General features: G+C 47.1%; 2 protein-coding genes and 1 long non-coding RNA gene across 3 annotated transcripts; 2 read left to right on the forward strand and 1 right to left on the reverse strand.

Annotated features, from left to right (window-relative positions):
• Positions 1-1,173: 1,173 nt before the first annotated feature.
• On the forward strand, positions 1,174-9,786 carry LOC111079947. The gene is given in 16 exon segments (XM_041593196.1): positions 1,174-1,192; positions 1,895-1,985; positions 2,058-2,289; positions 2,913-3,861; positions 3,893-4,435; positions 4,496-4,665; positions 4,724-5,053; positions 5,108-5,205; positions 5,279-5,679; positions 5,744-6,070; positions 6,138-6,217; positions 6,219-6,322; positions 6,400-6,559; positions 6,617-6,743; positions 6,819-6,964; positions 7,025-9,786. Coding segments are annotated over 16 exon segments (4,089 nt in total). The 3' UTR covers positions 7,337-9,786.
• Positions 9,787-10,741: 955 nt separating this feature from the next.
• Positions 10,742-11,760, reverse strand: LOC111079948 (ribulose-phosphate 3-epimerase). Its single transcript, XM_022375290.2, has 3 exons — positions 11,446-11,760; positions 11,201-11,383; positions 10,742-11,124 (listed from the first exon to the last, which is right to left on the reverse strand). Exons 1-3 carry the CDS (start codon positions 11,629-11,631, stop codon positions 10,828-10,830), a joined length of 666 nt encoding a protein of 221 aa, XP_022230982.1. The 5' UTR covers positions 11,632-11,760; the 3' UTR covers positions 10,742-10,827.
• A 186-nt stretch (positions 11,761-11,946) lies between these two features.
• Positions 11,947-12,318, forward strand: LOC111079949. Its single transcript, XR_005967739.1, has 2 exons — positions 11,947-12,112; positions 12,218-12,318. It is a non-coding gene; the product is annotated as an uncharacterized LOC111079949 (long non-coding RNA).
• The last annotated feature ends 2 nt before the right edge of the window (positions 12,319-12,320 follow it).

The following is a 12,320-nucleotide window of genomic DNA, read 5'->3' on the forward strand; positions in this document are numbered from 1 at the left end:
AATGTGTATTTGAACTGAAAAGAAAACCGCATCTGATGATTTCTATGTGCCTATGTATGTACCTCGTATGTACTACATATAGTATATAGCAGATGATGACCCATTATATTTGTAAGAAAATATAACTCAGCAATTAAAAATAATCCAATTTGTCCATTAGCAGTTTTTCATGTGGCATTTAATACATTTAAAACTCTGCATTTTTTACTCGGAATCGAATTTAACTTTATAATTTTGTTCTAATTTAAGCAGTTGGTTTAGTTGATTCAATAAACCAATTCCACAGCAAAAAAAAGTTCTTCCTGGCCATAAATAAAGTTTCATGGCCTAACTTTATACCATTTCCATTACCCTAATTTTAACAGGGGAAAACTTATCAACTTATGGTTTAGTATGTATAAATATACATATATACAAGAGAGAAAAATGTGAATCTAGTTAGAAACTCTCTCTGGAAGAGCATGCCCCATGCACATGCACACTAGGACACGGGAATACGACGCTGACATGGACATGGACACTGTCTTGGGCATGGACATGAAGGTGGGGATGGTGATGGTGATGGTGGTGGTGTTGGAAATGGAGATGGCGCCTTCTCACCTGCCCGGGTTGATTGCATCCTATTAGTGTCAATACTCGTCCTTGACACATCATGAACTCCGACAGCTCGGCTTTGCTCTGCTCTGCTCTGCCCGACTAAGTGGGTGGCCTGCAGCTGCCAGGAGGATGTATGCAATGTTTTTGGGGGGTGTTTTTTCATTGTTCTCTGTGTTTGCACACCCTCCGGGCAATGCGTCACCTGTTGACTGGCTCGCTCTGGCATCGGACTCTGTGGAATGCCTCCGATTTAAGTAGGTCACAACTGGATATTGACGAAACTCTTTTCCAGGTTTGTAGCCCCCCGATTATGGTACATACATATGTACATATGTATGCACTGCATACTCGACTCGTGCAGAGTCAGTGGGCAGGGATCGATCGATGTGACCTGTGGCTGTTCCTCCTGGAACCCGTTTGTGCGTTTGCCTTCTGGTTCAACGACAGCAAATATGGAAATATTGCCATGCAGGGACGCTTGCCTGTGGACTGGGCCCTCAAAGAGGGAAATTCGATTTTTGCGAAATGCAATAAAGCAGAGGCAGACACATATGGCAATATTTCATTATGCCCGGCATGTCAAAGGACAATCAAGGTATTCCGAGAACTCCCGTTTCCGATGCTCTCAATTGGTGGATGCGGGCTGCCATTTGGAGTTGCAGTGGATCCAATTCGGGGCATTTGAAGCGCGCATCCTTAAAGCCCAAGAGACAACATACATACATACATACATATGTAATATGACTTCATTCCCCTTCGGCTAAAACAATGAAGGGAGTGCAGGGGACAGCATAGACAGTAGTCAGTGCCACTGTGTGAGCCAATTTGTGAGCCCGGAGGAAGAGGCAGGCAGCTCTTTGTGTTGTGAGCCAACTAATGGCATCCATTAGACACAAAAGGCCAAATTGCGTGGCATGATGCAGATGGCATCAATACATTCCGTCCCGTACAAGTGTGTGTGTGTGTGTGTACGTATTGTGGGATCTATTGTCACGTGTCCGCGTCTCTCCCTCGGGCTTTTTCTATCCCAGTTGCTCTGTATTCCCCAGTCTGTATTCTGTGTGTGTGTGATGGGGTCGATTGTGTAACAGATTCATATGCATGACTTGCACATACCGCCAGGGCCAGGCCGAATATGTTTGTGTGTCGGAATGTGAATAGTTCGATTTGGATATGCATGGCAGGCAGACCACAAAAGTTGCAACTGTAATTATTTTTTTCCGATTCGCATGTGGCTCACATACGCACTGTGATAATCGATTCCATGCCGTTTACCATTTCAGCCTGAAAGATTAAGCCATAAACGCAGCCGACATGAATAAACAATTCCTTAGCGTCTCCCAGGAGCAGCATCCGCACTCGGACGACGACCAGCGCAGTCGCTCGCGGTAAGGAGGTGCCCGCACGTCCTCCAATCCTGCCGCCGTTCTCAACAGAACAAGTTTCCTTTCCCATTGCAGCTCGGAGCGTGCCTCCAGCCTAGCGCTACCCCTGAACTCCCTGCTGGACTTTTACGACAAGCAGCAGGAGCAGTGCAAGTCCGTCACACTGCTGCCACTGCCCAGCAACAGCCATAGCAGCAACAGCAGCAGCAGCAGCAGCATCGTGCGACGCCACTCCTCCCACTACTACCCCATGCTCGAGGATATGCAGAAGCCGTCGCAGCAGGCCCACGCGGCCAATGAAATCCTGGTAAGTCCAACAACCAGAAAAGCCAGTTGAAAGTTCGTTTTTATTCAAGAGTTCAGGGCTTTAGTGTTGTACAACGCACAGGGCAACAGCATCTATCTGAGAGCCAGAGAAGATCAGCTTGAAAACAGCTGATGTGTCATCTCTCTGGCTATACAGCTTTGCAGGCTCTGCATTTTTTATGCGAGTAATTTCCCCCCTGCCAGCCATCTGCCATAACATAACATTGTCATCATCGACATCATTCACCTGCAACTCAGACGGGAAAATGTCCTCTTTTTACAAATCCTGCGGACGGCTCAAATCCCTTTTTTTCGCGTTTCCGCTATTTTCCATTCGTGCTGAATCCGCGACGAGGCTGCGACAGGTTTTGTGCAGTCGGCTTAGCGGCTTAGTCCGCCCTGTCCCTTAGTCCGTCCGGACTGGATTGCACGGCCTGGCATCCAGGGGATTTGGCTTCATGAGCTTAGACTGAGCCACAGCTCGCGGAATATTGCTATTTGGCAAGCTATAGCTATTTGTGTACACTCACCTACACACACACACACACACACAAACTCTCACCCAGCCTCTGCTGTCTCTCCCTCAACCTCTTACATGGCTTCTATGGCCCGTCGTCGTCGCAGGACCTGAAATATGGCAAGTCAGCGGCAATGGGAGTCGCCAAGGCCAAGCAGCAGCAGCAGCTGGTACGTGTGGACACGCCAGTCACGCCACCACCGCCCATACCGCGTCGCATGCTGCGGGGCAAGTCCGGCTGGCAGCCGCAGCCGAGCCCAGCAGGACAGGAAGGCGCCCACGCCATTGGCACAGTGTTTGTTTATCCGCAGCCAGCAAACGTGACCACAGAGGCAGCCGGGCTGCAATCAGCACTCCTTGTTGACTTAGCCACACGTCCGGCGCACGGATATACGGATGCCGATGGTATTTCCGATGACGACCGCATGAGCCTGGAGAACTCCGTGTTCGATGAGTCGCTGACCTCCACACCTGTCAAGGTCGCCGGCTACCATGCCAGTCGCTACGCCGGTCTGGGCCACATGGCCAAGCGGGCCCAGCGCTCCTCCAGCAGCACCGTGGACTCCGCCTACGGCTCCTCGGGGGGACACAGTGAGCGCTTTGCCTCCAGCTCGACCAGCGCCGACTTTCGCAGCCGCTTCTCCTCGGTGGACACACAGTCCTCGCTCGATGAGAAGCCCACGTCCATTTCCATTGACTCGCCCCTGGCCAAGGATACGTTCCGGCTGGAGCGCAACGATGCCATGCACAAGCTCAACAACAACAGTCCCAACAGTCTCGGCCTCGGTGTCGAGTTGGCCAGCAACAACAACATCGTCGTCAACAGCAGCAGCAGCAGCAGCAACAGCAACAAGCTTCCGATGGTGCCGGCCCGAAAGCAGCCACCAGTCAAGATTGCGCCTCCCTGCAGCGGGAGCAGCAACAGCAACAACTCTGGGGGCGAGTCCAATAAGGAAACCAGCAGCGTGTCCGCCTCGGCGTCCACATCGTCAGCCGCATCGGCTGGCTCCAGCACCATCTCCAGCGGCACCATGTCATCCATGTCGCTGGGCTTGGGTATGGCTTCCCGCGCCCACTCAAGCTCCAGCTGCAGCTGCTGGCCATCCAAGCATCAGCCAAAAACGTCCAGGGCCACCGGAGCCGCCACAGCGAATGAACAGCTCTTTTGATTCCGTGGACATTGCTCCCAGGGTGCACGCGGCACCGCCTTTGACAGTGCGCAACAAACTGAGAAGCAACAAGCCGCCACCGATTGTCTACCCGAAGCTGCAGCAGCGCCAGGACTCAACTCTGTCCAGCGACAGCTACTCCATCAGCTCTAGTCCCGGCTACAACTCCAAGCTGATGGAGGTGCCGCTCCTGCCGTTGGCATCGTCGAGCCAGAGCGGTCGCAAGAGCAACAACCCGGGCATGGCCCAGCGCCAGCAGACTTCGCTAATGGACATGGCATCCACACGCTTCAGCAAGCACACGCTGCCGGCAGTGCCGCCGCCGCGGGGAAAGATGAATTTCCGCCAGGATTCCAACATTTCCAGCGATAGCTTCAGCCAGACGTCCAGCCCCGGCTACAACTCGAAACTCATGGAAGCCCCACTTCTGCCCTCCTTGTCGGCAAAGCGGCTGTGCAGCGGTAAGTGAGGGGACAGGCACATAGCCATAGCGATCTAACTAACTGACATCCGATTCCTAGCCCCGGCTCCGATTGTCTGCCGCCAGGGAGTGCAGCACGAGCCCATCGAGGAGCTGGAGCCACCGCAGACGCACTCGCCACTGAAGAAGGCGAGTGCTCCGCCCAGCAGCCTGCAGACGATTGTGCGCTTTCAGAATGGAGCACCCCACACCATGTCGTTGCAGCATCAGGTAGATGCATCTGACGCATCTCCCGTAGAAGCCTTTGGCTAATCAATGCCTTTTGCAGATCATCAACCGACGCAAGAGCTCGAATCCATACATCACCAACGGACGCTTGAAGTTCCGCCTGTTCCAGATTCTGATCAACGCCTTCGCTCTGCTGGCCATTGCCGGGGGATTGGCCGCGTACTTCAACGCCTATCCGACCATCAAGTTCGTGAACAAGACCATCATCAACACCATCCATGTGGAGGAGAACTCGAGCTTTGGCAAGAACCCCGCCCCCGGCACCTGTCTGCCCATCATCGTGCGCTTCTGCCAGGGCCCCCAGATACCCTACAACTACACGGTCTTCCCCAACTACATCGGCCACTTTGGCCAGCTGGAGACGCAAGTGGTAAATATGGGGCTAGCTCCTTGCCATTCCATTAATCTGGTCCCTCTCTCGCAGGACCTGGACTCGTATGAGGCCCTGGTAGACGTCCGCTGCTATGAGCTGGTGTCCCTGTTCCTGTGCACGCTCTTCGTGCCCAAGTGTGGTCAGAGTGGGTAAGTTGGACTGAAGACTGAAGCATGATGAGCAATCCATTAATCCATCAATCCACTCCACTTGATTCGATAGTGCCACAGTGCCACCCTGCAAGACTCTCTGCACAGAGACAATGCGCCGATGCGGCTTCTTCTTCGATGTGTTTGGACTGAGCCTGCCCGAGTATCTGAACTGTAAGCTCTTCAAGGACTTCCCCAGCTCCGAGGACTGCGTGGGTCTGGAGGAGGTGCGTGACGTTATGATAGCGGCCTCGAATCCCAGATGCGATGGCTTCCAGTGCGACCAGAACCGTTGCCTGCCGATGGAATACGTTTGCGATGGCCACCTGGATTGCATGGACCAGAAGGACGAGGGTAACTGCAACCGGTGCGGCCAGGACGAGATCTACTGTGGGGACAACCAGTGCATTGGCACCAAGCACATCTGCGATGGCATCATCGACTGTCCGTACGGCCAGGATGAGCGCAATTGCCGTGAGTATTGGCCTTGAGTCTCCTTTTGAGTCCTTCCCGTGAACTATTGCCATCGCCTTTGCAGTAAGGCTTAGTGAGCGGAATGGGGACGTGGGCGCCGGGGTGCTGGAGGTCTACCGCATCGGTCAGCGACAGTGGATGCCAGCCTGCGTGAAGAACTGGGATCGGGCCGTCTCCCCCAGCGCCGTGTGCTCCATCCTTGGCTACTCGGCTGTGAACGCCACCAGTGTCCTGACCCAGCGCACCCACCGTCCGCTGCTGGCCTCGGTGAACGTCTCCACCGACATCTGGAAGATGTACGCCAAGCGGCGCTCCACCCTGATGCAGGAGTTCGCCAACTGCAAGAAGACCGAGGATTATCCCATGGCCGAGCTCACGTGCTCCAACTATGGTGAGTCGAGGAGCAGTCCTCCAGTGCAGGAATCAGGGCTGACAGGCTACTTTCCACCCCCACACAGAGTGCGGCAGGGTGAAGCGTGGACGCCACAAGCCCTCCAGGCGGATCATTGGCGGCAGTCAGGCCAATCCCGGCAACTGGCCCTTTCCTCGCCGCTATTCTGGGCGGGCCCGAGAAGATCTTCTACTGCGCCGGCGTCCTCATATCCGATCAGTGGGTGCTCACCGCCTCCCACTGCGTGGGCAAGTAAGTATCGCATCGCCATTACAGATCCATTTCCGACTCTTACTGGCGTCCTGCGTGTTGCCCGCCTGTTGTTGCAGCTACACCGTCATCGATCTGGAGGACTGGACCATACAGCTGGGTGTGACGCGTCGCAACTCCTTCACATACACGGGCCAGAAGGTCAAGGTGAAGGCGGTCATTCCCCATCCGCAGTACAACATGGCTATTGCCCACGACAACGACATCGCTCTTTTCCAGGTAGGTTGCAGGTACAGGTCTCGCAACCATCAATCCATTCGATTTCCCTCCCTCCAGCTGGCCACGCGTGTATCCTTCCACGAGCATCTGCTGCCCGTCTGCTTGCCGCCGCCTAGCGTGAGGAATCTCCACTCCGGCACCCTCTGCACCGTCATCGGATGGGGCAAGCGCGAGGAAAAGGACCGTGAGTAAAGCCCCTCTCCCTGTCCAGTCGAGCCACTGGAAAGTTTTGCTTTGATTTCTCCTGTTTACTCCACAGCCAAGTCAACCTACGAGTTCATAGTCAATGAGGTGCAGGTGCCCATCATCACGCGCAACCAGTGCGATGAGTGGCTCGACAATCTGACCGTCTCGGAGGGTATGGTGTGCGCCGGCTTCGATGATGGCGGCAAGGATGCCTGTCAGGTGAGTCGCAGCTTCGCACCGCCTCGAGTTGTGTCCGGATAAAGGTGAACTTATTTGCAGGGTGACTCGGGTGGTCCGCTGCTCTGTCCGTATCCGGGGGAGAAGGACCGCTGGTTTGTCGGCGGTATTGTGTCGTGGGGCATAATGTGCGCCCACCCAAAGCTGCCAGGCGTCTACGCGAATGTGGTGCAGTATGTACCCTGGATCCAGGAGCAGATGCAAAAGCATGCGCGACCCATCGCCGAGGAGCGCGTCAACAAGTACGATTTGCATCCGGGCGGCCCTGACATGCTCTCCAAAATATCCACGGATCCCATGCGGAACGGGAAGCCCTATTATTACACCCACGGCAAGGTCATGACCCATGACTAAACTCAGACGTAATGTATATGATGGGATGGGAGAAACATCAGAGGACAGACGCAGGAAACACTTGAAATACTTGTGACGAGTGGCAGTGAGTGACGGACGGATAGGATATATTTTGCTACTGAACTTACGGTATTTTGGGGGATCTCGACGCGGATCGAGCTAGCCCAAAAACTGATTTGGGCAACATAATCATGTGTCAATTTGCCGAATTTATTTGTCAATTTTTTTACAAAGAGATTTCTATGACCCCAAAACAAAAGAGCAACCAAAGCAAAACCGAAGATAATCCAAACCAAACTGGAAAAAAAACGCGGAACTGTATGTCAATAAATATTGAATAACCGATTTATATATTTACACGAAAAACGAAGATAAACGATATACATATGTACATGCATATATAGACACAGATATATATGTAGTATACCCTAACTTAACCGATTGGTAAATGTGTCTAAATATCCCAAGTCGTCCCGGACAATAAATCAATTTAATAGCTGAATTTCGTGTTGAAAGGTCCTGTAAACGGAAGCCTTTATATACCTACATAAATAAGTTAAGAAAAAAACGGCAAGCAAAACATTTTATTAATCCCCCGACAAAAATGTATGATTGCCGCAAAAAAAAATACAAAAGTACGAGTATATACATATACATATAAAACATACATATAGTAGTAGATAAAAAACTATTATGTGTTAAAAACTAGAACGGAAAATAAGTTAAAAGTCCTGTAGGAAAATGATGTAACTAAAACTAAACAAGCGGAAACTTGTTGCTCATCTAAAGCACCTGATCTACAGGTGTTCCTCAGACGTTGCAGAGAATCTTCTTCCAAGAGCTGGTCCTATACCAATGAATCTGCAAGGTAAAACAAAAACAAACGTGCTGTTGACAATAAAGATAACAACAAATGCACAATAAGCAAATGATTGCATCTAGCCTGTAAGTAATGAAAATACTAACTACATATAATGCGTGGGTTTCAGCTTTAAAAACACGAAAGAACAAAAAGAAATGTCACAAGGAAGAGTTCAGAACATAAATACATACATACATACATACATACACACATACCGTACACACATCTAATATATGTATCTAGAATACGAATCGTCTATACACTATGATGAACGATATTGAAGTAGTAATCAATATATGTATGTGCTTGTGTTATTTACTATTCACACCACACGGTGAAGTGAATAACAATAGATAATAAGCATACTAAACACGAGTATGTAACTAAATATTTAGACCTATTTACATATCGAATCATTTTGTTTCGCATGTGCCCCAACAAAGACTATCACCATGATTTTCCTTACATTTTTTTGTCACTCATTCATTCTATGCCACGAACCTGAACCTATGCCACGCTTACCTTAGGCGTAGCGTAGCACCTAGTAGACACACTAAGGTACAACTATTTTGCTAACTGAAAATGAGAACAAAAAATTAAGAAAATTTAATGTATAATATGCGTAACTGAAGACTCAAAATTGGTTGTTTCAGCTGACAGAATACACACCACACAACACACGACACACACACACAGCAAACAACACAGACAAAGTTGAGCTTCAAAAAATGGTACAGCTTTGGATACTGTTTTCAATGGGATTTGGAGCTAGGATTTTATGTGCTCCATTATTTAAATCTATGATTTCTAGCTCAAACTTGATTAAATGCTTCTTCAGACAAGAAATGCTAACGTATAACCGATTACTCATAGCTCTAGTTGGCCTATATACATACATACATACATATATATATATATATACAATATAGTATACATACAGTATATACATATGTTATATACATGCATGTTTTGTACAATCAGTTTACAAGTGGAAAAAAGGTATTACTAGTTTTAATGGGGTGGGTTATGAGCGCATATTACACAAGGCACAACAGCATGTTTAAGAGGAACATGCACAGAGAAAAATATAAAAACCATTATGTAACTGAAATATATACAAGAAATATACATATAACGGAATATATATATTCTACATATATATATATATACATATTGTAGCTGTAGCTTGTAAGCAGATGTGATGGTGTCTAAATTTATACATACATACACGCATATTACCCAAAGTGGAAAAGCTTAGTTTATATGTATACACAAAAGAATCTGTGGCTTTTGTAGAATAAGCTGACATGAGCAACAGATAAGATAAAGATATATCAATGACAATATATACATATAACGATATACATATACGAGTATTATGCTTATTTCGATTTCCTGCATTATATACCAAAATATATGCACTTTTTGTTTCAACTCTTCCAATTTAGTTTCTCGATCTTACTGATATTCATTTTGCAGTTCGGATCCATCCATCCGGATGCTATTTTTATACACCCATGCTAGAGGCATGCTCCAGGCTACTATCAAAACGCTTAGCTTTATGTACACTTAGTCTAAAAAATAAAAACAAAAATTACATCAATATTGTGTAAATGTAAAAATGCTTAGCATTGTCGTCAAGTGAAATTGAGTGAAATAAGTTACATGCGAGGGTCTTCCCGACTGACAGGGGGGCCCGGCATGAATTAGCCGAATAGATAAATACTAAGTACAATATGCCTACAATCACAACAAACAATCCCACGCATAGGGAGCCCGCACAAGCCCCAGAATCCTAGTTGAATTGCTCCATGACACTGAAACATGACAAAAGCTAAAATACATATAAAGAAAACCAAGAAACTGTAGCGAAACTTTGAATGAAAATGTAGCAAAATTAAAAATTAAATAGCAAAACAAAAATAAAATAAAATCCAGGAAGCTGATTAACAAACTAGTTGAATTTACATGTGTCACGAATGCAAAGATAAAGTATACAAACACACATACATACACGCAAGTTTCAGAATATCAGAATATACGAGTATGTATGTACATGCATGCATACATATATACAATATATGTTTAATGATGATAAATTGATGAGAAGCTAAAGCAGAAGCACTTGTTATTTATGCACAGATGGAACTTTGTGAGGAATTTACAAGATCAAACATTGACAATAAAATACAAAACTGAATTTTTTCCTTTGAGCTGGTCGAGCGCAGCGCATTGGAAGAAGCATTGAGAATTTATGAAAAGTTTTACATTCAAATTTTGTAGGGAATCCGTGAAATTGTTGAACATTTATTTTGGACAAAAAATCGACAATAACTTTGACTTTGACAAAGCGGCGGTCATTTGGGACCCGGCCATACAATAACTGGAATAGTGCAGAATCCTAAATGTAACTACATATAATACACACAAACACGTAACGTATAACCAACTAAATGCTAAAAGCAAAATGTCATACATATATACATACATGATATATACCTACACACATACATACATACTATATATATATAAATGTTAGAAAATAAATGTATAAAAACATATATTTTTGCCCATGTCTTTTTCTTTACACTCTATGCCTAATAAGTACTTAGTATAGATAAATGCAGCTTCACTTGATGTAGCTCTGTACAACTTCTCGCATTTCCTTGATGACTTGTCGCTGATCGGTGGCGCCCACCACGGCTGTGCCCGAGACAATCATGTTGGCTCCCGACTTGGCACAGCATTCAATTGTCTTTGGGCCCACACCGCCGTCCACTTCGATATCCAGATTGGGATAGTTTTGGCGCAGCCATTCCACCTTGGGCATCATGTCGGCCATAAAAGATTGTCCCCCGAAGCCGGGCTCGACGGTCATAACCAGCACTACATCGGCTATGCTGATGTACTTCTCCAAATCCTCCACCTGTTAACATATGTCGTAGTGGGGGAAACATGTGTGACAGCGTTTGTTTGGAATCATCAACATAACCTCAACTGACCTTGGTGCCCGGCTTGATGGCCAATCCCACCTGCATTCCGGCCTCCTGCACCAGGCGACTAACCTTGCCCACATCGTCCACTGGCTCAATGTGGAACGTGTAGAGGTTAACGCCCGCATCGGCCATGGGTGATATCCATTGCTCCGGATTCTGGACCATCATGTGCGTCTCAAAGAACGCGGTCTGTGGGTTTACACGGGTAAGTTGATATCTCGTCTAGTTCAGCGAAAATAATGCCAAATTACCTTGATCTTGTTGCGCAAGCTCTTGACCATAGGATGACCAAAGGTGAGGTTCGGAACAAAGTTTCCATCCATCACGTCCAGGTGCAGGTAGTCGGCCCCATTGTCCAGTAACTTCTGGGACTCCGCAGCCAAGTTTGCGAGATCGGCATTCAGAATGCTTGGACCGATTTTGGCTTTGACCGACATCTTCTTGGCGCAGCTACAGAGTGATCGAAGAACCAGTTGGGGGCTTGGGAACGCCGTTTTGACGCGTTAAGGTCAAACAAAGGGGAGCTGGAGGAGCACGCACGGAGTTTGCATTTGAAAATTTTTAGTGTAACTTTATAAAATATACCGCCTGACCCTCAGAAATATACCGAAATATACCTTGTCATTATCAAAATATACCGTAAATATATTGACGGACACGACAAGATGATATTCCTCGATTTTTATATTCGGTTTAGTATTACTAGCTAGTTAGCACCCTCATCACAAAACAAATAATTTTATCCATTTAATCAATAAATTTTGTACAAGTTTGGCTACTTTTCAGAACTCTTTTTTTATTGGATTTGTTTATAAAATATAATTTAAGCAAAAAAGGTCAAACAAAATATCCAAAATTCTACATAGTAACTATACATTTGATACATGGAAACTACACAGGGATGTAAACGTAAGAAACGTAAGTGCGTTACGTTTTATTAGATGCCTGTTTCTTGTCAATTATAGCTAGGAGAATATGGACATTTGTATACCCTATTTTATTTAATTAATGTTAAAATTCCAGACCATAGAACTGTAAACCAAGGGTTTTTAAAATGTGCATTGTCCGCATATGGCTGGAGTTTGCATACATCCAACGGATCTTTATACGTTTTACTCGGCAAGGT

The sequence above is a fragment of the Drosophila obscura genome, unplaced genomic scaffold (assembly GCF_018151105.1).
Source record: "Drosophila obscura isolate BZ-5 IFL unplaced genomic scaffold, ASM1815110v1 contig_186, whole genome shotgun sequence".
NCBI classification, from domain to species: domain Eukaryota; kingdom Metazoa; phylum Arthropoda; class Insecta; order Diptera; family Drosophilidae; genus Drosophila; species Drosophila obscura.

Coding starts and splice junctions, on each gene's coding strand:
- LOC111079948 (XM_022375290.2), bottom strand. CDS start 11,631: ATGTCGGTCAAAGCCAAAATCGGTCCAAGCATTCTGAATGCCGATCTC. Junction 11,384..11,445: donor GCTTGCGCAACAAGATCAAG/GTAATTTGGCAT, acceptor GTAAACCCACAG/ACCGCGTTCTTTGAGACGCA. Junction 11,125..11,200: donor CCATCAAGCCGGGCACCAAG/GTCAGTTGAGGT, acceptor ATATGTTAACAG/GTGGAGGATTTGGAGAAGTA.